At 45.1% G+C, this 22,953-nt stretch overlaps 1 protein-coding gene across 2 annotated transcripts in view; it reads left to right on the forward strand.

Annotated features, from left to right (window-relative positions):
• The first annotated feature begins 206 nt into the window (after nt 1-206).
• Nucleotides 207-22,953, forward strand: part of BAIAP2L1 (BAR/IMD domain containing adaptor protein 2 like 1) — a 58,664-nt gene continuing 35,917 nt past the window's right edge. For both annotated transcript variants that reach the window (XM_069983853.1, XM_069983854.1), the window contains exons 1-2: nt 207-395; nt 21,296-21,371. In XM_069983853.1, coding sequence (XP_069839954.1) covers nt 345-395; nt 21,296-21,371 — 127 coding nt within the window. In that variant the 5' untranslated portion in view covers nt 207-344. The remainder of the gene's footprint in view (nt 396-21,295; nt 21,372-22,953) is intronic.

The raw sequence follows: 22,953 nt of genomic DNA on the forward strand, positions 1-22,953 counted from the left end.
ATGTCTCATGTCAGTCGCACGATGCGGATCGCCTGTCAGTCGCACGATGCGGATCGCCTGTCAGTCGCACCATGCGGATCGCCTGTCAGTCGCAGCACACCGCCCCAGCCTCCTCAGTGTACGGCGCTGACTCACCTCACTCCCTCCGTGCTCCTCCCTTCCCTGCACGCAGGTGCGGCCCTCCCCGGCTCCGCTGCTGACCTCACCGGCCCCACCTTCCTGCTTCTCCCGCAGCCGCCGCCGGGGCCACAACTTCTCGCAGTGACAGTTGTCGGGAGACCGGGAGGAGACGGAGCAGCGGGCGGCCGGGTATGTGAGGAGGAGCGGGGAGCACAGCCGCAGCCATGTCCCGGGACCCGGAGGCCGTGGCCAAGATCACCGAGAACACCTACAAGGTGAGCACCGGCCACACTGCCGGGACCTGCTGGGAGTTGTAGTCCCCCCGCTGCAATAACTTACCCTGACAAAGCCTCCTAGTCCTTCTGCTGCTCATAGTCACTATGCTGCTGCTTGTAGTCAGGCCATGCTGGTGCTTGTAGTTCCACCTTTGCTGGGACCAGCATTACTCTGGCTAGACAGGTCATGCTGGTGCTTGTAGTTCGCGCCTGCTTAGATTTATCAGGTCTTTTTGTGCCTTTTTGTCCAGGATAGTCTGGGCATGCTGGTGCCTGTAGTTCCACTACTATACTTGTTTTGTCTCTCTAAGATGGTGACTTCATAGCTGTTCTGTCAGGGCATGCTGAGAGTTGTAGTTCCGCCACAGCTGGGGCGTCATAGGTTGGAGACCACTGTTGTAGGACACGCTGCTACTTGTAGTTCCTTGCTTGTAGTTCTACTGTCTGGGTTTGTTATAGGTTGCGTAGTCCGGTCCCTGTAGGATGCCATTTCTTCCACTGTTGCTGGGACTTGTAGTTCCAGGTGCTAAGCATACTGACCCTTAGTATGACTTCTGTTTAGTCCATGCTGGTGCTTGTAGTCCGTGTGTTGTGCTGAGTCGTCTGGGCATGCTGGTGCTTCTAGTCCCCCCACCTGTGACCTCCCAGGCTGTCAGGAGATGCTGGTTCTTGTAGTATTTGGCTCTAGACCCTTACATAGGTGAGTTGTCCCGTCTCTGTAGGATGTCACGTGTTTCACTGTTGCTGGGACTTGTAGTCCTACACGGTTATACAGCCTTCTCAAGGAGGTTCTGTGTTTTCTGGACCTGTTGTTGTTGCTAGGACTTGTGCTTCTTATTTTCAGGCAGAGTATGCTGGGAGGTGGTGTTCTGGTTATCGGTGGCATGCTGGTGTCTGTGGTGCGTCAACAGTTCCTAAAGCTTGTGGGAAGGACATTGTGGACTATACATAGAGATTGTGGTGTCTCTCATCTGCGGCCATCAGGATGATGAGTTATATAGTGTTATATGTATAATGTGTATATATACTTATCAGTGGAGGGAGTGTATACACAAGAGCAGTAATACGTATATTAGTGCTACCTGGGCAGAATTCGGACAACCAGCAGGTGGCGCCAGTGAGTAACAATATGGTGGAGGATGCGGGCACATTAGCATGGAAGTATCCTACAGTGGACTTCTCTTAAAGGGATCAGCAGACTTTTTGTCCTGATGGGACGATCCACGTCACCCGGTATCCACCAATAAACCGCAATATAATCTAGAATCTTCCGACAAGTGTGATCACAGATAGAGGGGGTCACTATGCGTCATCTGAGGAACCTACAATGAAATCCCTCGTAGCAGCTTACCGTGCGCTGTCTTCCTGCAGGTTCTCCTCATATCCAGATTATTTTATCATGACTATTCTATAATCCGGAATATCTGCTAATCCGGCATCAGATAAAATAACAGGGATAACGCAGATTTATGTGCATAAAGGGGTATCACAAAGGTGTCCCCTGTCCTGTGGATAGCTATTGGATTGATGAGGGCTGACCACCAATGCTGAGAATTCTGGAAAATTATGACCCAGGATGAAGGGAGGGCACTGCCAATGGCAACGCTCAGAAGCCCCATAGAGAATGAACGGAGGGCACTGCCGATTCTCAGAAGCCCCGTAGAGAATGAATGGAGGGCACTGCCAATGCTCAGAAGCCTCATAGAGTATGAATGGAGGGCAGTGCCAATACTCAGAAGCCTCATAGAGAAGGAATGGAGGGCACTGCCAATGGCAACGCTCAGAAGCCCCATAGAGAATGAACGGAGGGCACTGCCGATTCTCAGAAGCCCCGTAGAGAATGAATGGAGGGCACTGCCAATGCTCAGAAGCCCCATAGAGTATGAATGGAGGGCAGTGCCAATGCTCAGAAGCCTCATAGAGAAGGAATGGAGGGCCGGAGTTGCATGCACGGTGCATTGCATTAATTCGGAGCCACCTTTTCCCCAGAGGTCGGACCCCACCAGTCTGCCATCTATCCCCTATTGCAGGCATGGCGAACCTTCCCAAACTACAATTCCCATCATGCCTGATGGGCCTCTGTGTGCCTAGGTATAATGTTCTCCTCTCACACTGGATACAATGTGGTTTCTGTTCACCATGGAAGTGATTGAAGTCTCTGTACATAGTAATTTACCTGTGCTCAGACCGTACAGAATGACGGACATAACACGTAGGTGATTCACAGAGCTATAACATAGGCTTCAAGGGATTCTCCAGACAGGTAAATATAAAGTCACTTAATGACACCATACACATTTATAGTTATTGTCCTTAGAAGGCACGTCTTCATTTCACCTAATGTAATGGGTTTTCTAGGACTTTGGTGTCATGACACCCCCCATTGGCAGCTGACTAAGGGGGCTGCTGTGCCCTTATCATTGTTTACCAGGCACAGCGCCATACACTCTGTAGTGGCCATGCCTAGTACTACAACTCTCTATAGTTCAGTCCTATTCAAGTTAATAGGACCTAGCTGCAATACCAGGCACAGCCACTATTTGGCGCTGTGCCTAGTAAACAAAGAAAAGGCTGCATTGCTTACTAATGATAGGAATCAGTGCTCAGAAATCTTCCATAACTTTAACATGTATTTATCCAGTTGCTGGGATCCCATTGATCAGTATAAAGGGGGGTCCCGCACGCTATCACTATTCAGATATAGAATATTCATTGTGACAACGTTCTACTCACGGCTGAAAATTTGTGATAATGTTTCCATCATCATTTATGAGCAGGCCTCTCTAGGCCTGGGGCTTTGCTACAGTGTGTCAGGAGGAGGCCTCATGTATTTGCAAGGCCAAATCAGTGTCAAATCCAGTACAGGTGAGTACTGGATTTGACACTGATTTGGCCTTGCAAATACACGTCACATTTTAATCCGATGTGTGAACTGTGCCCTAGGAAAGGGCTGTCAGCTTGGATTGTCTAGACAGCGAGCCTTCGGCCCTCCAGCTGTTGCAAAACTACAATTCCCATCATGCCTGGACAGCCAAAGCGAAGTTTTGGCTGTCCAGACATGATGGGAATTGTAGTTTTGCAACAGCTGGAGGGCCGCAGTTTGTCATCACTGGTCTAGGCTGATTATATTGTGACGTACTTGTGGATAACTTGCTGCGGATTCTGACTCTCGACCACCTTATAACCGGACATCTGTGACATCCCTTACCGGACACAGCGCCATACGTTTGGAACAGGCAATATATGGTATTCCAGCTGGTTTTAGTCACTTTATTTACTCCCTCTAATCAGCTGATTTGGATTTGACAGGTATGATGGAAGTTAAAGGGGTTATCCTGCGCTACAAAAAAACATGGCCACTTTTCCCCCTACTGTTGTCTCCAGTTCAGGTGCGGTTTGCAATTAAGCTCCATTTACTTCAATGGAACTGAGTTTCAAAACCCCACCCAAACTGGAGACAACAGTAGGGGGAGAGTGGCCATGTTTTTGTAGCACTGGATAACCCCTTGAGGGTGCGTTCACACCTACAGGATCCGCAGCAGATCCGCAGCAGATTTAATGGTGCAGATTTGATGCTGTGTTCAGTTTTATTTAAATGAAATCTGCTGCAGATCTGGTAAGTGTGAACGTACCCTGAAAGTGGTTATCCAGCGCTACAAAAACATGGCCGCGTTCTTCCAGAGACAGCACCTCTCTTGCCTTCAGGTCAGGTACGGTTTGCAGTTAAGCTCCATTCACTTCAATGGAACTGAGTTCCAACACCTGCACCCAAACTGGAGACAAGAGAAGTGCTGTTTTTGGAAGAAAGTGCCCATGTTTGTGTAGCGCTGGATAACCCCTTTAAACCTAAGCTGATAGACCTTGCATATCAGAGGAAGAGGAGGGACGGGTACCCCCACCTGTGGATGTGACTTAAACGTCTGAAGACAAAAAATCCTTTAAATTTCAAGGGGTATGTCTAATGACAATTCCTCTTATAGTTTAGTATCTGGTGCATAGCTTTCAGTTCAACAGTAAACAAGTTATCAAAGTGCTCTTACTCACCCTTTAACCTCTAAAGCCGGGAAAACATGCAGGGATTATAGTGATTGCATACTATGCTGAGAATAGACTGCGCTGGGTGTTTAGAGAGTACCAGAATTATCAGAGTATAGGTCTACTGCTCCCATATGCCTACTGGGCATTCCACTTCAAAGAACCCCAGGAACGCTGCGCTGAATTAGGATCATGTGATCACCAGCCCCCTGACATATCTCATAGTATGACCACATGATCCTCTTGTAAATCACTGAAAAGCTACTAGGGATAGCTGGGCGCCATGAATTTAGAGGGATCGTCCAGTTCTGATATTACTTTACCCCTCATCAGGTGATGGGGAGGTCATGTGATCAGATGTTTGCAATGGGAGGAACTGTACGTGAATGCTAGAAAACAGTGGAGGTCTATCCGCAGTGTGTGATCCCGCTGCTGCCCTTCTCAGGCTTTATTTACCCGCCAGACTTGTAGTTTTGCCGCAGCTGGAGGGCCAGAGGTTGGAGACCATTGCTTTAGGTCAGGGGTGTCAAACCCAGGCCATCCAGCTGTTGCAGAACTACAATTCCCATCATGCCTGGAGAGCCAAAGCTACAACCCATGCCGTGTGACTGCACCATGTGAATAGACCCTTAGGGCCCTATTCCACCGGAAGATTATCGTTTGCATAATCGTTAACGATTAAAGATCTCAAACGACCGCTATTGCGAAAGACCTGAAAACGTTCACTCATTTCCATGGAACGATAATCGTTACTTATGATCGTAATTGCGATCGTTTTTCTTCGCTATTTATTCGCTATTGCGTTCATATCTATTGCGAACGACCGAACGACGTCTTATTCAATGAGAACGATTTGCGAACGAGCAACGATAAAAATAGGTCCAGGTCTTATAAAGCGATCAACGATTTCTCGTTCGGTCGTTAATCGTTAACTGCATTTCAACCGAACGATTATCGTTCAGATTCTAACGATTTAACGATAATCTGAACGATAATCGTCCGGTGGAATAGGGCCCTTAGGCCAATGCAATGTGTACAATTCCCTGATACCTAATTATAGGCCCTATATACACAGAATGCATTGTGTCCAGGAGAACTCCAGGTTCCATAATAAATGTTTACAATGGGAAACGCTCTTGTTCTGGTGGAGTTTCCCTGTAATGATGGTTCTGCAGCATTGAATGATGCTCCTGACTCATTCTCCATGATGGATAAATTATAGAGGTGTACTCCGGGAGGCCGCAGGGACCACGCCACTCGTTTAGCGGGTTTACCTGTAATTATCTGTAATCTCACTATTAATGAGCCGGAATTAGGACTTGGGAATTTGGGGGCTGAAGTCTCGCTCTTTTCTGTGACTCTATTATCTCCATCTCCATCCAGTTATCTCCATCTTATAAGATATATCTCCAGGTCATGATTGGTGACGATGTGCCCCACTGATCCGGGGGGGGGGGGACGTCACGCCAAGAAAGGGGCGTGAGAGAGCAGGAAGAGGAGACAAATAGCCCTGCAATTTGGAGACTGTCTGGGCACATAAAACGCTGGATTCAGAGGTCAGAAAGCTCAGTGCTGGCCTGGGAACTTGGTGAGATAAGATTACAGGACAATGGGGGAGATTTATCAAACATGGTGTAAACTGTCTCAGTTGCCCCTAGCAACCAATCAGATTCCACTTTTCATTCCTAACAGACTCTTTGGAAAATGAAAGGTGGAATCTGATTGGTTGCTAGGGGCAACTGAGCCAAGTTTCACTTTACACCATGTTTGATAAATCTTCCCCAATGTGTTTTGCAGAGCTTCCTTTTCTCCTCTCTGTGCTTACTCATCCCCCTCCCCCCTCCATAGACCATAACGGACACAGAGATCCTGCTCCTTCTCAAGTGAGGGGGAAAGTAGGAAAACAGCTTTTTTTATATATTTTTTTTTTTTATATATATTGATAAAATAAGTGGCATTTAATGCCAGTTACACTTTAAATTGAAAAAGAAAATAGTTGAGATATCCTTGGATATTCTTAGTATATTGGGGGAGTGGCCGGACACAGACAGGAGAACACTTCATGATTCAGTCGGGAGAGTATTTCACATTGGGTGTTTGTGGATTTGAGGCAATGGAATATCCTTTGCATCTGCAGATGGGGAATGTGAACTGATGTGGCTTCTCTTATGTGGCCTGGAAAGAGACCTGAAAAGAATCCTGTGTGCTGTAAATAGAGCAGGGATGGCTGCTGTGAGGGTATGCGAGGAAAGTGCTCATACTGTGCAGACTGCCCAGGAAAACTCCTCCTTATGATGAAAGCCGTAAGGACTCATTCACATGGTTATCATGGCTCGGTTTGGTATAGGGTCCCATTGGGGCTGCCGTGTGGCTGTGTCAGTACACTAGTGCAAACTTTTAAACCAGGTCCAGTTCCCAGAACACTGTCGTTATACGAACGGAATTCTACGGACATGGGAATGACCCCTAAGTATAATCAATGTGATAGGAGAGCCAGCCATTAGGCCTCATGCACACATCCATATTACAGGTCAGTATTGTACAACTTACTTACCGCTGATGAATGGAAACTGCAGCTGTTAGGAGAATTACATTGTACTTATATATGCACTTATTAATATATGTATATATTTATTTGCCATTTTGAGGGAAAAAGCTGAATCTTGTTGAAAAAAACCCAATAAAACACAGCAGCGGTTGCACATAGTGAGCTGTGATGGTTAATGATGGGATGAAATTCATGCGACATTCGGATGCAATTCCCTGCACATTAGTACTGCTTTTTTATTGGCTGCTGGTAATTCCAGCCGCTGAGCGTTGTGTCGGGTGTCTCGGGGAGGACGCACAGGGTTAAGCAGTATTCATGAGAAGTGACTGTGAAGTATGGGCACAGTTTGGATACCGGTTTACCTATTGTTAAGCATAGGTGTGTCGCTTACAAGAAGGAGAACTTGTGCCATAGTCCTGACTTCATGTCATCCACGTCATCACCTGAAGAATCGGGGCCTGGCTGCCTGTGTTCCCTATCACCATATATTTATATATATACACTCAGTCCATGCGGGGTGGGTGACACATCTATCAAGTCATTGCTTTTCGCTGTCCTACCTGCGACACACCTTCACTTTCTGCAGAAGACGTGTCCTCCCATCCCTTGCTTTCCTTCTCTCTTTATTATCTCCTTATGAATCATATGTCTTACTATGTTAGTTTATCAGCATTTGTCACCATATATTTTATATTGGTTGTGTAAACTCTTAGAAGCTCTCCAGCCTGGCAATAGACCTTCATGTGAATGGTTGTTCAGTCATCAGCTTTCTCTCCCCTACCCATCCCCCTCCCCATACACATGCACACTTGGCTTAGTTGAGCCGGCTTTTTTTTTTTTTTTCTGCGGCAAATGCAGAATAAACTGCAACCAGACTTCTCTGGCATCAAGTTATCTCCCTGAGTTCAAAAGGATCTACCATGTTGTATCCACTATATACAAGTGTTAAGGGACGTCTTCCTTCTGGGTGTAGTCAGAAGGCCCCCTATACATACTAGCTGGTTGGCCATTATGGCGGCTTTGGATAACAATATTGTGTATTTCCATCCTTAACACAAATCTGTCAGGTTATACCTGAGCGTTCCATATGGCAGGTTCAGCAGCTGATCCCTGGGATATATACGGGTTTATGGGATATAAAAGAGGATTTCTGAGTAAAAGCAAGAGAAAATCCTGACAGGGCTCCTAGGCATGTAGGCCCTGTTCAGACACAGTGGTTTTGTGGTGCCGCAGGAGTATACAGCTTAATACAGGTAGAAATGTGCAGGTTTCTAAACTCATGGCTGCTTTGTTTCTTATATATCGCCACACCTGTCAGTAGTTTGTGTTTTCTATTACAGTTCAGCGCTGGTGCCAAGCTGTAATACAGCACAAAGCCTACGGATAGGTGTGGCGCTGTTATTTATTTATTTTCTTTTTAAAAAGGTGACCTGTGTTTGTGATCTTAGACAAGCCTTGTAAGGTAAATCTGTCAGGTAGTAATGGTGTCCTATCCAACCACATACCAGGGCCAGGTATATCCTCTTCTATCTGTTAGCCAGAACCAGAAATGCAGGTATCCCTGCCCACACTTCATCTCTGTGTATGTGTGACATCACTGGGTTTCTGTACGAGTGCCGAGATCCTGTGTTGTCACCCCCGGGCTGCGATCATTGTTGCTAAGCAACAAGCCAAACATATTTCTTTTTCCTTTTAAGAAACTTGCAGCATCACATATAGTAAGCGTTCTGAGATTGAATGTTATTGGAATTTGATATATGATTCTGTTCATATGATATTACTATTGGATAGTGATCACATTTTCAGGAACCAGCAAGAATCATCCCTCACCCCAGAGGACCCGCCACATCTGTGCATTGCCCCCACCCCTCAATTGATTTCAGTTAGAGCAGTGTAATTCCTATTTTCACCAGAGGTGTCACTGGAGAGAGATTCAACAATTGCTGCTGCTTTCCCATACAGATTATAGCTGATCAATGGAGGGGGAAGAAACTGGATACTGTGGTTAGCTTGTCATTAGAGTGGACAATCCCTTTAATTTCTAGTATACGATAACTGAAACCATCGATTCTAGTTACCATGTACTCAGGACCTGATGTCCATCACCTTATGTGCAAGGCAACTAGAATAGTATCATTGACTAGCTGAATAAAAGCAGACGTCTAAGGTCTATTTCGTCCGAACAAACTTCTGTCTTTCTAATATTTAAGAGACTGGAAAATTACAGCCTTGTCCCTCTATGATTCATTCCAGAACACCCCCTCCTCTCCCCCGAGGGTCAATGCCAAACGTCTTGAAACCAGATTCTGTAAAAGACATTTGCACATTTCTGTTGATCCTCCTGAGGTCATCTTGGAAATCTGGCAGAGCGCTGGAGACGAATAACAAGTTATGCTACCTGAAGACGTCTTTCGCAATGTAAAATTGCCGTTTACTGGAGACTGAAATGTTGATGGGAGCTTTTTTCATATATATAAAATGAAATGGAAATGTCTTACTCAGCAATTTTGGAGTCCTAGTCAGGAGATGTTAGCGTCACGTATTCTTGCCGTCATTAAGTTACCTGGTGAGAGCCTGACCCGCGTCGGCCCTGGTGAGAGCCTGACCCGCGTCGGCCCTGGTGAGAGCCTGACCCGCGTCGGCCCTGGTGAGAGCCTGACCCGCGTCGGCCCTGGTGAGAGCCTGACCCGCGTCGGCCCTGGTGAGAGCCTGACCCGCGTCGGCCCTGGTGAGAGCCTGACCCGCGTCGGCCCTGGTGAGAGCCTGACCCGCGTCGGCCCTGGTGAGAGCCTGACCCGCGTCGGCCCTGGTGAGAGCCTGACCCGCGTCGGCCCTGGTGAGAGCCTGACCCGCGTCGGCCCTGGTGAGAGCCTGACCCGCGTCGGCCCTGGTGAGAGCCTGACCCGCGTCGGCCCTGGTGAGAGCCTGACCCGCGTCGGCCCTGGTGAGAGCCTGACCCGCTGACCTGGCAGTGGTATTACTGTTATGGCTGATCAGGGTGTTTTCCTCCTCCATGTTGGGCTAGAGTTGCAGGTCCTTGGGGAGTCTGGGCTGTCAGCTTGGGTAGACTTGTTTTGCTGACGACTATTGAAAGTCTATGGAGACTGCGAGCAAACACTTGATTCTTGATTTTTCTTATATTATTCCTTTTTTGTGTTTTGTCTTTTACTTTTTTTTTCCCCTCATAGTGATTTCACAAGCAGCAGTGTGCGGCATCATAGATGATAAGAATCGGCTGTAAACCACATATTGGCTATTATTGTGGAGAAAAAAATAGATGGAAGTAATACATTTGTTAATGTTTAAAGGAGTAGTTCATCTGGAAATATATATCATATAGACAGGATGTGTGATAAACGTCCTAGAGATGCGGATCCCACCTACATCACTGCACCTATATTGAGAGCAGAGGCGGCTGCTTTAGGATGCTTTTACACACACAGATTATCTGACAGATTTTTGCAGCCAAAGCCAGGAACAGACTATAAAAAGGGAACAAGTCATAAAGGAAAGACTGAGATTTCTCCTCTTTTCAAATCTATTCCTGGCTTTGGCTGCAACAATCTGGCAGATAATCTGTGTGTGTAAAGGGACCCTTACACAGTTTGCATCTCTCCAATAGACATTTAAGGGGTACTCTGTAGAAAAAAAAACATTCAAATTAACTGGTGTCAGAAAGTTTACAATTTTGAATAACTTCTATTGAAAAAATCTCAAGTCTTCCAGTCTTTATCAGCTGCTGTATGCCCTGCAGGAAGTGGTCTATTCTCTCCAGTCTGACACAGTGCTCTCTGGTGCCACCTCTGTCCATGTCAGGAACTGTCCAGAGCAGGGGAACTTTTATATGGAGATGTACTCCAGCTCTGGATGCTGCAGAGCACTATGTCAAACTAAAGAATACACCACTTCCTGCAGGACAGACAGCAGCTACTGGAAGACCTTTAAGGGGTATAATATCCCAGTAGTATAATATCAGATATCAGTAGTATAATATCAGAAGCTGTACTGAGTCCTTTACCATCTGTATATGAAGCCTTATAAATATGAAGAATATTACTTTTGGTGTTACTGCATCTGAGGTGTGTGGTATCCGGTAGACAGACGTAACAGTGACGGTAGTATTTGGTTTATAGCTGAGATTACTAGTAATATGGATTGCCCTCCAAATGTTATACAAATTACCAATATACATTTATTACGGGAAATGCTTATAAAGTGCTTTTTTTCCTGCACTTACTACTGCATCAAGGCTTCACTTCCTGGATAATATGGTGAGGTCACTTTTTGGATAACATAGTGATGTCACTTCCTGGATATCATGGTGATGTCACTTCCTGGATAACATGGTGATGTCACTTCCTGCATAACATGGTGATGTCACGTCCCGACTCCCAGAGCTGTGTGGGCTGTGGCTGCTGGAGAGGATGATAGCAGAGGGATGTTCAGTGTCCCTCCATTGCCCTGTGTCCCTCAGTGTCCCCTGCCATCATCCTCTCCAGCAGCCACAGCCCGCACAGCTCTGGGAGTCGGTGCGTGACATCACCATTTTATCCAGGAAGTGACATCACCATGTTATCCAGGAAGTGACATCACCATGTTATCCAGGAAGTGACATCACCATGTTATCCAGGAAGTGACATCACCATGTTATCCAGGAAGTGACGTCACCATGTTATCCAGGAAGTGACGTCACCATGTTATCCAGGAAGTGACGTCACCATGTTATCCAGGAAGTGACGTCACCATGTTATCCAGGAAGTGACGTCACCATGTTATCCAGGAAGTGACGTCACCATGTTATCCAGGAAGTGACATCACCATGTTATCCAGGAAGTGACATCACCATGTTATCCAGGAAGTGAAGCCTTGATGCAGTAGTAAGTGCAGGGAAAAAAAGCACTTTATAAGCATTTCCCGTAATAAGTGTATATTGGGGATTTGTATAACTTTTGAGGGACAAAACAATACTGTAATAAAAATTTTCGCCGGGCTTCTCCTTTAACCTGCTGCCAAATGGTAGTTGTAAGGATATAATGGTGGCATGGAGTGCCAGTGATATCTGATGCCTGAATATTGTGATGACCCTATTGCCCAGCACCAATACAATACTAATCCTGGTGGGAAGACTGCGTGGCACAGATGCCATTGTGAACAGACACTCACTATATGCCAATGGTTTAGTTATCGGCCCCTTATTTCTTGTAAGACAGAGAGGACAGGTCTTGTAAGAGAACACATTGACCTCTATATGACTGTGCTCTCAACTATACAATAAAAGTTGTCTCATTTTACCTCTGGGCTTTTTTGCAAGAGGAAGTTTCGAAGATCCTATTTTACTATTTTGCAAATATGTCGCATTCATCATGACGGGTCTGAAACCTATTTGCGTTTCGAGAATAGGCCTTTTGTTTACGGAAAAAATCTTGAATTTGAGATTTTTTTCCAGTGTTTCCTCTAGATAAATGCTTGGAAAGCTTAGCCAAGGTTATATAGTAATGTGCACGAGGATATCCCTATATCGGATAGCCAGTCTCCAGCCGGAAATAATTGCTCTAATCTTCAAGAAGCAGTGCGGCGGCTCTTGTGGATGCTTGTGCTGGCACGCCGACATTCTCTAGCACAGTGGTCATTGACCGGGGACATGTTGGGAGTTATAGTTTGTTTTAGCAGCCATTAATGAGTGTTAGTTGTCTAGTAAAGGGGTTCTCCACTTTTATTTGGCTGGATAGCTAAAGCCAAATCTGATTTTGCAACAGCTGGATGGATTCCCCTCATCCCTGCCTTACTGGGACCCTCAGGAATCAACTATAATGTATGAGGATTCATAACTGCGAGTACTCTGTCTCTTCAGCGCCATCACAGGTCAGTCTGTGTAATGCAGGACAGTTCCTCCAAAGCAAAAGATTGCTCTCCATGCTGAGATGTGGGACCTGAATGTAAGACCTTCCCTTATAGACTGTATAATAATGACTTTTCTGAAGTAGACAAAGAGGCGGGTCTGTGACACTGTCTGCGCCTGTTCTTCTCTCTGGCCGCTGCCTCTCCTTATCCAGAATGATTGACAGCCAGAGGAGGTAGGCGACAGCCTGAGGATAGAGCGGTGGCCAGAGAATGGGGTGGGAGGCTACAGTGTCACAGACTTGTTGTCTCTGCCCGAAATAAAGAACCTATTTACTGAAGATGCCGGATCACAAAGCTTCAGTAAAAGATGCCCGTGTGATCGCCATCTGGATACTGCCAGCATGGATATATGAATATCCGTGCTGTCAGTTTCCCTTTAAAGTATCCCTGTCATCAGAAAGACACAAAGACATGATAAAAGTTTTGATAGATTGGAGTCTGGTGGAGGTCTGAAAACTCAGTCTCTAAAACGATCTGGGAGAAGTGCGTGGTTGTGCACTTCACTCCCCATATCACTGCCATCTCTGTCTCGTATTACTATTACCTTTACTATTACTATAACCTTTACTAATGCTGCGTTTACACGAAACGATTATCGTGCGAATTCGCACGATAACGATCGAATTCAAACGATAATCGTACGTGTAAACGCTGCGAACAATTAAACGACAAACGAGAAGTCGTTCATTTTGATCTTACAACATGTTCCAAAATCGTAATTTGTCGTTCGCAAAAAATTTGCATATCATTCCGTGTAAACAGTCGTTCGCCGATTTAACCAATGTGTGAGATAGGCTTAAACGATCGCAAAATGATCGCAGAGCGAATTTACGTACGATATATTGTACCGTCTAAACGCTGACCGTTGTGAAAAAAAAAAATCGTTACTCCGACATCGTTAATGGTACGATCGGGCCAATTATCGTTTCGTGTAAACGCAGCATTAGTCTATGGAGCTCATCTCTTGCAGTGAAGTGGGAGATGGAAAAGGCCGTGAACTGGAGAGTGAAGCACATAACCATGCACTTCATCCACCTTGTTTTAGAGGTGGGTGACAAGAAATGAAGCGGAGCTGTGATTGGTTGCTACAGGTGTCAGTTCTGATAAATGAGTCAGTATCTCTGCCTCACCTTGAGTTTCCCGTCAGTCTGGGTCCTGTGTATGACCCTGTATAACACCTGTCCGCAATGTTTATTTTTCCTTCCGTGTGAAAAGTCAGTTTTATATAGAAATCTGTGCGCCATACTGAGCCTGGCTGCTGTGACTCACTGAACAGGCCCGACGTTGTGTTACACATTGCGGGTTGCAGCGTGCAGTTTACTTTACTTGCCCTCTCTGCTCTTCCTTTCCCAGTGATACAGCCCAGGTACAACCCTGTGACCTCCAGCTCCTTCATGTCTATATAAGCATCATGTGCCAGAGTAAAAGAGCCCTTTGTGTCAGCCCCTTTAAATATGGCTGCCTGGAGAAAAATATTCAAGTGAATGCAAAGGGGTCCAGAGTAATGAATGTTACAGTGTTCAAAAGTTAGAGGGTTCCAGCAAGTGACTCTAAAAATGAACGGTTAGTAGCTGTATTGGTTCTTTAGGGGACAAACACACAGGCCGGATCCGCAGCAGATTTCTCACTGTGGATCCCTTGCCTGTTAGTTTCTATGAGAAGACATACTCACAGTGGGATTGACATTCCGCTGGGAGTATGTAAGGAGACAGCCCCATTAACCCCCAACCGGCTGGAGCATACATTACCTGCCCCATGCTCTGGCTTGCTTCGGGGGCTTTTGGCGTTTGGACGTCCCCACTCAGCAGGGGCAGTGCATTGATTGGCTTACCGGGACATCCATCCAGCCTGTTTATGACACTGGCCGTTCCGTGACCCGGCCGGGTCACAGAATGGCCGATATCAGATAAGATCATCCCGGCCAGATGATCTTTATTGCCGCTGAGTTCTGATGCGGGCACATTTGTGTGCACCTGCATCAGAACTCCCCACTGCACACAATGGAGGGTGCGGCCGGAGCCGCACGCTTCATTGTGTACACTGACAGTTTTTTTTGCGGCGCCGCTAGAGATCCTGGCCGGAGCGTATGCTATATGTATACACTCGGACTGGGATTTCATAGACGTAACATATATTTTCGTATTAATCACAGCCGTTGTTGCAACAGCTGTACTTTTACGAAAATATACGTTGTTTGAACATGGCCTAAGGGTGCACACGTACTGGATCTGCTGCAGATTTGATGGTACAGATTTGAAGTTGCTGATTCAAAGCAAATCTACAGTTTTTAAATGTGGGCCATCAAATCTGCTGCAGATCCTGTACGTGTGAAGGGGTTTTCTGATTCCAAGAACCAAAAATTTTAGAAGAGATGACAATGACTCTTGACGGACCTGTGGCTGGATCAGTAACAGGCACAGAGCTCCACTTTGATTCATACACCATTTTAAGGTGGAGATGGGGGTACTGCTATACCATAGGTGTCAAACTCAGGCCCTCCGCTTTGGCGCTTTGGCTGTCCAGGCATGATGGGAATTGTAGTTTTGCAACAGCTGGAGGGCCTGAGCTTGACACCCCTGTGATATACCCAGGGCCGTATTTACCACTAGACACTCGTGGTCCGGTGCCTAGGGCAGCACCAGGAAGCAGGGGGAAGTCTCCCATCTCCTGTTCAGACTTTTCAAAAGGGTGGGGGTGGGTATGGTGGTATTTATTTGTTAGTTCTGGTGAGGTATGATGCTAATTGGTGAGTGAAGATGGGGCATCTTCAGGTTTAGACGCCCCATCATATTCTACATCCAGTTTTTAGAAGACACTTTCTTCAAGTAGCAGTAGAGGAAAAAGTCTTCAGCTTTCAAGAAAATCCAGATTTTTAATGCAGGACTGCAATGCTGAGTCCATGCATCCAAGTCCTCTGCTGCATGGTCAGCCAGTATAGATGGAAGAGTACTGACCTAACCTCAACCCACTTGAGAACTTGGGGGTCCTTCTTAAATGGAGGATTTACAGTGAAGGAAACCAGTCTCCTCTGAGCGGTGTCTGGAGGCCACGGCTGCTGCTGCACAAGAAGGTGATTGTCACCAGATTAAGACCCCATGGATGGAAGACTCAGGACTGCTTATAAAAAGAAAGGCGGCTATTGGTCTTTTTTTTTTTTTTTTTTTTAATTTTCAAAAATGTTTATTTATAAATGTTGAACTTTTTACCTTTTCATTTAGATATATAATAATTGTGCACACTAATAGTTGCCTAATAATTCTGCACAAGGGAACATGACAGCAGGTTATACTTTCTCTTTAAACTTTCAGGTTTAGGCTATTTTCACACACAGTATTTTGCTTGGTATTTTTTAACCAAAACCAGGAGTGGGTTGAAAACACAGAAAGGCTATGTTCACACACTGATGAAATTTAGTGAATGGCCGCCATTTAGCGGCAAATAATTGACTTTTTTTTTTAAAAGAACCACCTTTATTTGCTATTATATGGCGGGCATCTGCTACATTTCAACAGTGTGTGAACATAGCCTTTATGTGTTTTCAATACACTCCTGGTTTTGGTTGAAAAATACTGAGCAAAAATACTGTGTGGGAACATAGCCCTGAGGTGTATGTTTTGGATGGAATTACATCTTAGTTACATGGTACCTGTTTGGATTTGAATAGTGTCGTTCAGTTTAGAAAGATGCAAAGGACTCTGAAAAGTATAGTGAGATGCATTTCTCTGCAATAAAATATATTACAAAGTTTTTTTCTTAAAGGGATTTTCCATGCTAATTTGATTAACCTATCTTTAGTATCAGGAGCTGATCAGCGGGTGGTGACACCTGGCATCCCTGCCAATCAGCTGTTCAGTGCCCGCCCGCTGTAGACAGTGGCTCGGATCACTGTATGGTGTCTCATTACTACAACCAGTTCTCGCTCATCTGAACTGTGGAGCTAAAAGTCCTTTTACACACAGAGATTTATCTGACAGATTGTTGAAGCCAAAGCCGGAAATGGATTTCAAAACAGGAGAAATCTGTCTTTTATTTATGACCTGTTCTTTGTTTACAGTCTGTCCCTGGCTTTGGCTTCAATAATCTGTCAGATAAATCTCTCTGTAAAAGGACCTTTAGCCATGCCGGCAACTACACCGTGAATGGAGACGGCTGCTTTCAGTCCTCTCTACTGTCAGCGTCAGTACCCTGACGATCGGCTATAGATGGACCTCTCCTCAGGGTAGTCCATCATTCATATTGGCTCAGAAAAAATTAAATAGGACATGCAGGTTTAGTGTGTGTATTTGCAGGACGGCCTTGCCTATAGAACTCAATGCTTCTGTGAAAAATGCAGAGCATTCAGTTTCCATCCGTGTACCAAGGCTGGGCGATTAATCGTGAAAAAAAAACGAAACAGAATGTGGCTTCAGTCAACCCACCTGATCTTTTTTGGTTTGCTTTTTTTCACGCCTCGCTGTGGTCATTCCGTGTCCAGCTTCTCTCCAGCAAACATGTCGGAGAAGAGCAAGCAGCAAATACCAGCAGGTATGGATACGGAGGGGCAGGAGGTGGCTGGCCGAGCTCTGCGGTTGAGCCACCATGTACTAGACCCCAGCGCTGTTATATCGCAGTCTGACGAGCGACAGATTGCCGATATGTTTGATATGTTACATATGATGGTTATGTGCAGGGGCCAGTGTATAAGTGCCTTGTGGTCGCCTATAGTGCCTGTGTTCTATATATAAACCCCCATGTGCCGCTCGTCACACAGAGCACTGTTTCCGTCCAGGGAGCCCCATATACCACAAGGGAAATCACTGGCCTACAGCAGCCCATCCCTGTGTTTAACCATACCTGTACATCACATATGAATGGTATATGGCTGTGATATAAAGAAATGTCCATTACTTCCAGTATTTTATAAGAAAAACAAGGAGACAGTCGCATACACAGTACATCTCTGCACATGATCATGTATACATGTCCAGCTTGTAACCGGACATAATAGGGTCACTAACCCTGTATAAGGCTGGGTTCACACTGCGTTTTTGCAATCCGTTTAACGGATCCATTTTATTTTAATGGACAAAACGGATGCACACAACTGCATCCGTTTTTGCAATCCGTTTTTTATTGTGTTTTTTTTTCAAAAAACGGATGAAAAAAACGGATTGCCAAAGCGCAGTGTGAAACCAGCCTAACAAATATTGTGTGGACACTTTGTTGGCTCACATGACTGTGTATAGTGTGACATGACAGGCCATAACCTGGGCAGGGGCCAGGCGTGCTCGGGGGGGCATGTGTATATATGTAATATACATCCCAGCTTTAGTGCAGTTAACCAAGAAAAAAATAACAAAATGAAAATTCTGCAGTTTGGCACACCCAGATAGGTGTGGCTAGCAAAAAGGGTGTGGCTTACAAAAGGGGCGTGAATCAATGTTACTGTTGATTTATCCCATAATCGGTCGCCTTGCCGTGTACTGCTTGTATGTGCAGATTGTGGCGGTTCCAGGGGTTGGGACAGGCTTGAGAACCCATAGACAGGTAGTAAATATAAGCCGACCATAGCTGCGCATTTCATAACAGAGTCCAGTAAACACTTGAGGCTTAAGTATGTGAAGAGGATATCTTGATATCTTGAGGTTGTAAAAATGCCTGGTGTGATAAGACTGAGGAAAGCAGGCTTTATGGCCTCCCCTTTGCTCTTATTACATGAATGCTTTGTCTTGGGAGAATTTTTAACTTTGTTCCAACCTATTTTAAGTACACAGGTAAGTACCCTTACACAACTTCAAGGGGTTGTCCAGGCATACTATCCTGTCTGTTCAGCAACTAGATGGTCAGGTTGTTGAGCAGGTTGTTGCCTAGCTAGCACTATACATAGGTTGCATTATCTAGAAAAGGACCCATACCAATACTAGCTTGGTGCCGCACAGTTTCTATGGCAAACTAGTGTCAGAGTATGTCATTACATCATGAAGATCAAAACCTTAGCTTTGTGATATACAGTACACATGAGTAAGGGTGCAGCTGGTGCAGGAAACATGTCGGGGGATTGTTCTGTGTGTACATTGTAACTTTACAGAGTCCTCAATAAAAGTTTCAAATCAAGAAGCTGGACCTGATGTTTTGTTGTTCTTGTATGTTACCAGCCTGATCTTTGCGAGGAATCGAAACAACGCAGTACTCAACTGGTCAGCTGGTACTATCTTATATGCTATGTGATGCAACCCCTGATGAGGCACAAAGCAACACTTGCCTAGCTCCTGGAAAACATGTAAAGAGAGACCTTATGGTTATCCAGACCTACAAAAACATGGCCACTTTTCCCCTTCTCTTGTCTCCAGATTGGGAAGTAAAATGAAGTAAATGGAGCTTAATTGAAAACCACAGCTGAACTGGAGACAAGAGAGGGGGAAAAGTGGCCATGTTTTTGTAGCACTGGATAACCCCTTTAAGCAGGGTCTGGGGTTCCACTGCTTTTGGACAGTCCCCAACAGAGGTCAAAGGGATTTTGTTGTATGACGGTTTCATTGAGGCGTCATGGGTGCCATGACGCTAGTAAGATGGATCCTGTAAACATGGAGTTTTCCAGCCTAGACTATAACACTCCCATAAAGTACTAGTCCTTGCTATAGTGGTGTAACTAACATTACTAGAACAGCAGATAACACGTAGCCTCATCACCCTGGAGAATGTTATTATACTAGTTAAAGGTTGTCAGACTTACACAAGAAGTCCATGCACACAGTAATGTAATGTTATGAGCCGGGATGACATTGGTCAGATACCACTGCATGGGTGATGTGTAAGGTATGGAGGCAGCCAGTCATTATATAGGACAGGAATTCTGCTATTTCCATGTGAAGTGCTCAGTAATCCTGGAGAGCTCTCACCGCTCCTCATACTTCTGGCTCACTAAGGACTAAGTCACCATGAAATAATAATTCTGGAACAGATTGTTCTTACTGCACATAGTCATCTCTGATTGGTCAGTATCCGTGTAGGTGAGCACACACCCCCAACCAGTAACGCCCAGTTGTCGATTAATAAAGGAGGAATAACGGGGAAAGAATAGATGTTCCAGAATGATTATTTCATAGGGAATAGAAGGATTTGTATTGTATGTGTCAGCTCATATTGTATGTGTATGTGGCAGCAAGTAATGTACAGCCACCAAAAGGGGATAAAAGCAATACATTGATGTTCTTGAAAACAAGGGATATGGACGTCTTGGGTCCTCCAGAGGGGGAGATACTCCTTGTAGCCGCTCTCTGATCTGCTTATAGAATCGGATCCTGGGCAGGGGACACATTTATCCTGGGCAGGGGGACACACTTATCCAGAGGGGGAGACACTCCTTGCAGCCGCTCTCTGATCTGCTTATAGAATAGGATCCTGGGCAGGGGGACACATTTATTCTTACCTGTATTAAGTACAACAATATGCATTGAGCAGGTGCCTGACAGCCCGAGACGTCACACACCTGAATTCCGATCAGACCACGATGCTACGTTCTGGACACGCCTGACCTGTCTGATGACGTAGATTGATGGTTTATCTTCCCTTGGTGTTTTGTTTGTTTTTACTCCTAGTTTTATGAGGTTGGACCAGTGGCCGTAGGTGACCTGTGATTGTCCCTGGGTCATAGGTTACCAGGGTTGCATCAGTCAAAATGGCCAGAGTGGACAAGGCTGTTGACTAGGATTGTACGTTACTGTTGTATTTTATACTATTATTATGACCTCTCAGACACATAAGTGGTACAGTTACACCATTGTACTCTGTGTACTGTTTCGGGAATTGTGAGGAGTTCATGAGACAGGGAGGAAGCATGAAGCCACATTCTTCCCATCCATCCAAGCCATTATTCACCTCCGTGTAAGTGTATATTGTTGTCCGGTGTATGGTAACCTGCTATTTGTGCTCATTCCATGAGTGTTATACATATATCCTGTCCCTGGTGGATGATATTACTGGTGATCACATATAATTCCCTGCAATGTCAGTGCCAGGGGTTGGTGAAAGACTTGCTAAAGAAGTATTCATGTATCTTTACCTGGTTATGAAGTGTTTGTTTGAAGTTTTGTTTGTTTTTTGGTTATATAGATTGGTAAATGACTTCTTTTTAAAAATCTGAAACCGTCCAGTACTTATCAGCTGCTATATGTCCTGCAGGAAGTAGTGTATTCTTTCCAGTCTGACACAGTGCTCTCTGCTGCCACCTCTGTCCATGTCAGGAACTGTGATATTATAAAGGTTAAAAAAATCATCAATTTTTTTTTACCTTCATAAACAGTGCCACCCCTGTCCTTGGCTGTGTCTGGTATTTTATCTCGCTTTGCTCTAAAAACCCCTTTCGGCATATACTTTAGTGTTGGATTGGTTTTCTGCTCTCTTCACATTGAACTGATTCCCTCTTTACTCTTTCTAGAATGTTATGGACCAGTTCAACCCCGGGCTCAGAAACCTTGTTAATCTGGGGAAAAACTATGAAAAGGCCGTCTCTGGTAAGTCTTCTTTTATGGCTATCAATGTTTTCTAATCAGATTATGGCTGGGGAAAGCTGATTTACAGCAGCCACAGCACATTGCTGGCAGGGCTAACCTTGTGCAATTATCCGGCTGCAGAGATTGGAATTACTTGCCGTTTCTCCCTGGGAACATCTCCAACAACTATATTGAATGTATATAATGAAAAGCCATTTCCCTATGTGCCAGCTACCATAACAGAGGCGTGTAGATGCTGCTAAACTATTCACAACTCCCATCATCTCAGGTTTTTTCCATGGGTTTTAGAGGTTCTCACCCAGGAGCTATGGGATTGGTAGTATATTCCAGGCTATGCAGTACAGCGACATACATCACACTGGCTGTGTCTGGTACTACAGCTCAATGGAGCTGAGAATGAATGCTCTGCAGTACCAGGCACCCTCACCGGTCATATATTGGTGGCCTGTCCCAGTGTATTATCTAGGTGTTATAAGCAGCAGTAAGCTCTGTGTTTGTCGTTCTTAATGTCTACCTATAAGTTAATACAACCCCAGCTTTCCTAGAGCCGTCCTGATCCGTGACTAAGACACTTCCTCCCTGCTTTTCATATCTGTCATGTATCGTAGTACGATATGTTTATCCAGAACATCCTATTTCCATATTTTTGCCTATGGTTCAGGCCTTAACCCCATATCTGCCTTTCATGCAGCATAACAACATTTCAGGTGTAACGCTAGATGTTTTCTAAATGTGAAAATTTTAATAATAAATAAAAATAAATAAATATATATGTATAAGTTCCAGTGCTAATACACAATGGATGAATGTCAGTCTAAGCAGACGACTTCCGCAGGATCAGCTGATTGTGTAATGTGCACAGGGGATTCCTGTCCACAACCACAAAAAAGGTTGGATAAGTTAGATTTCTTCACTGAAATCCACCTCTTTAGTCTGAACCAGTTAAAGGAGAAGTCTGGCGAAAACTTTTATTGAAGTATTGTATTGCATCGCAAAAGTTATACAAATCACCAATATACACTTATTATGGAAAATGCTTATAAAGTGCTTTTTTCCCTGCACTTACTACTGCATCAAGGCTTCACTTCCTGGATAACATGGTGATGTCACTTCCTGGATAACATGGTGATGTCACAACCCGTCTCCCAGAGCTGTGCGGGCTGTGGCTGCTGGAGAGGATGATGGCAGAGGGATGCTCGGTGTCCCTCCAGGGCCCTGTATCCCTCAGTGTCCCCCTGCCATCATCCTCTCCAGCAGCCACAGCCTACACAGATCTGGGAGTTGGGTCGTGACATCACCATGTTATCCAGGAAGTGACATCACCATGTTATCCAGGAAGTGACATCACCTTGTTATCCAGGAAGTGAAGCCTTGATGCAGTAGTAAGTGCAGGGAAAAAAGCACTTAATAAGCATTTTCCTTAATAAGTGTATATTGGTAATTTGTATAACTTTTGGGGGGCAATACAATACTTTAATAAAAATTTTCGCCAGACTTCTCCTTTACCTCCTTTTCTCACCCTTCGGCGAAGGCCAAATAAGCAGCAGTGAGACAACCTATGCCTAACCCAGGGTAATAGAAT

This window comes from Dendropsophus ebraccatus, chromosome 9 (assembly GCF_027789765.1).
Source record: "Dendropsophus ebraccatus isolate aDenEbr1 chromosome 9, aDenEbr1.pat, whole genome shotgun sequence".
In the NCBI taxonomy this organism is placed as follows: Eukaryota; Metazoa; Chordata; class Amphibia; order Anura; family Hylidae; genus Dendropsophus; species Dendropsophus ebraccatus.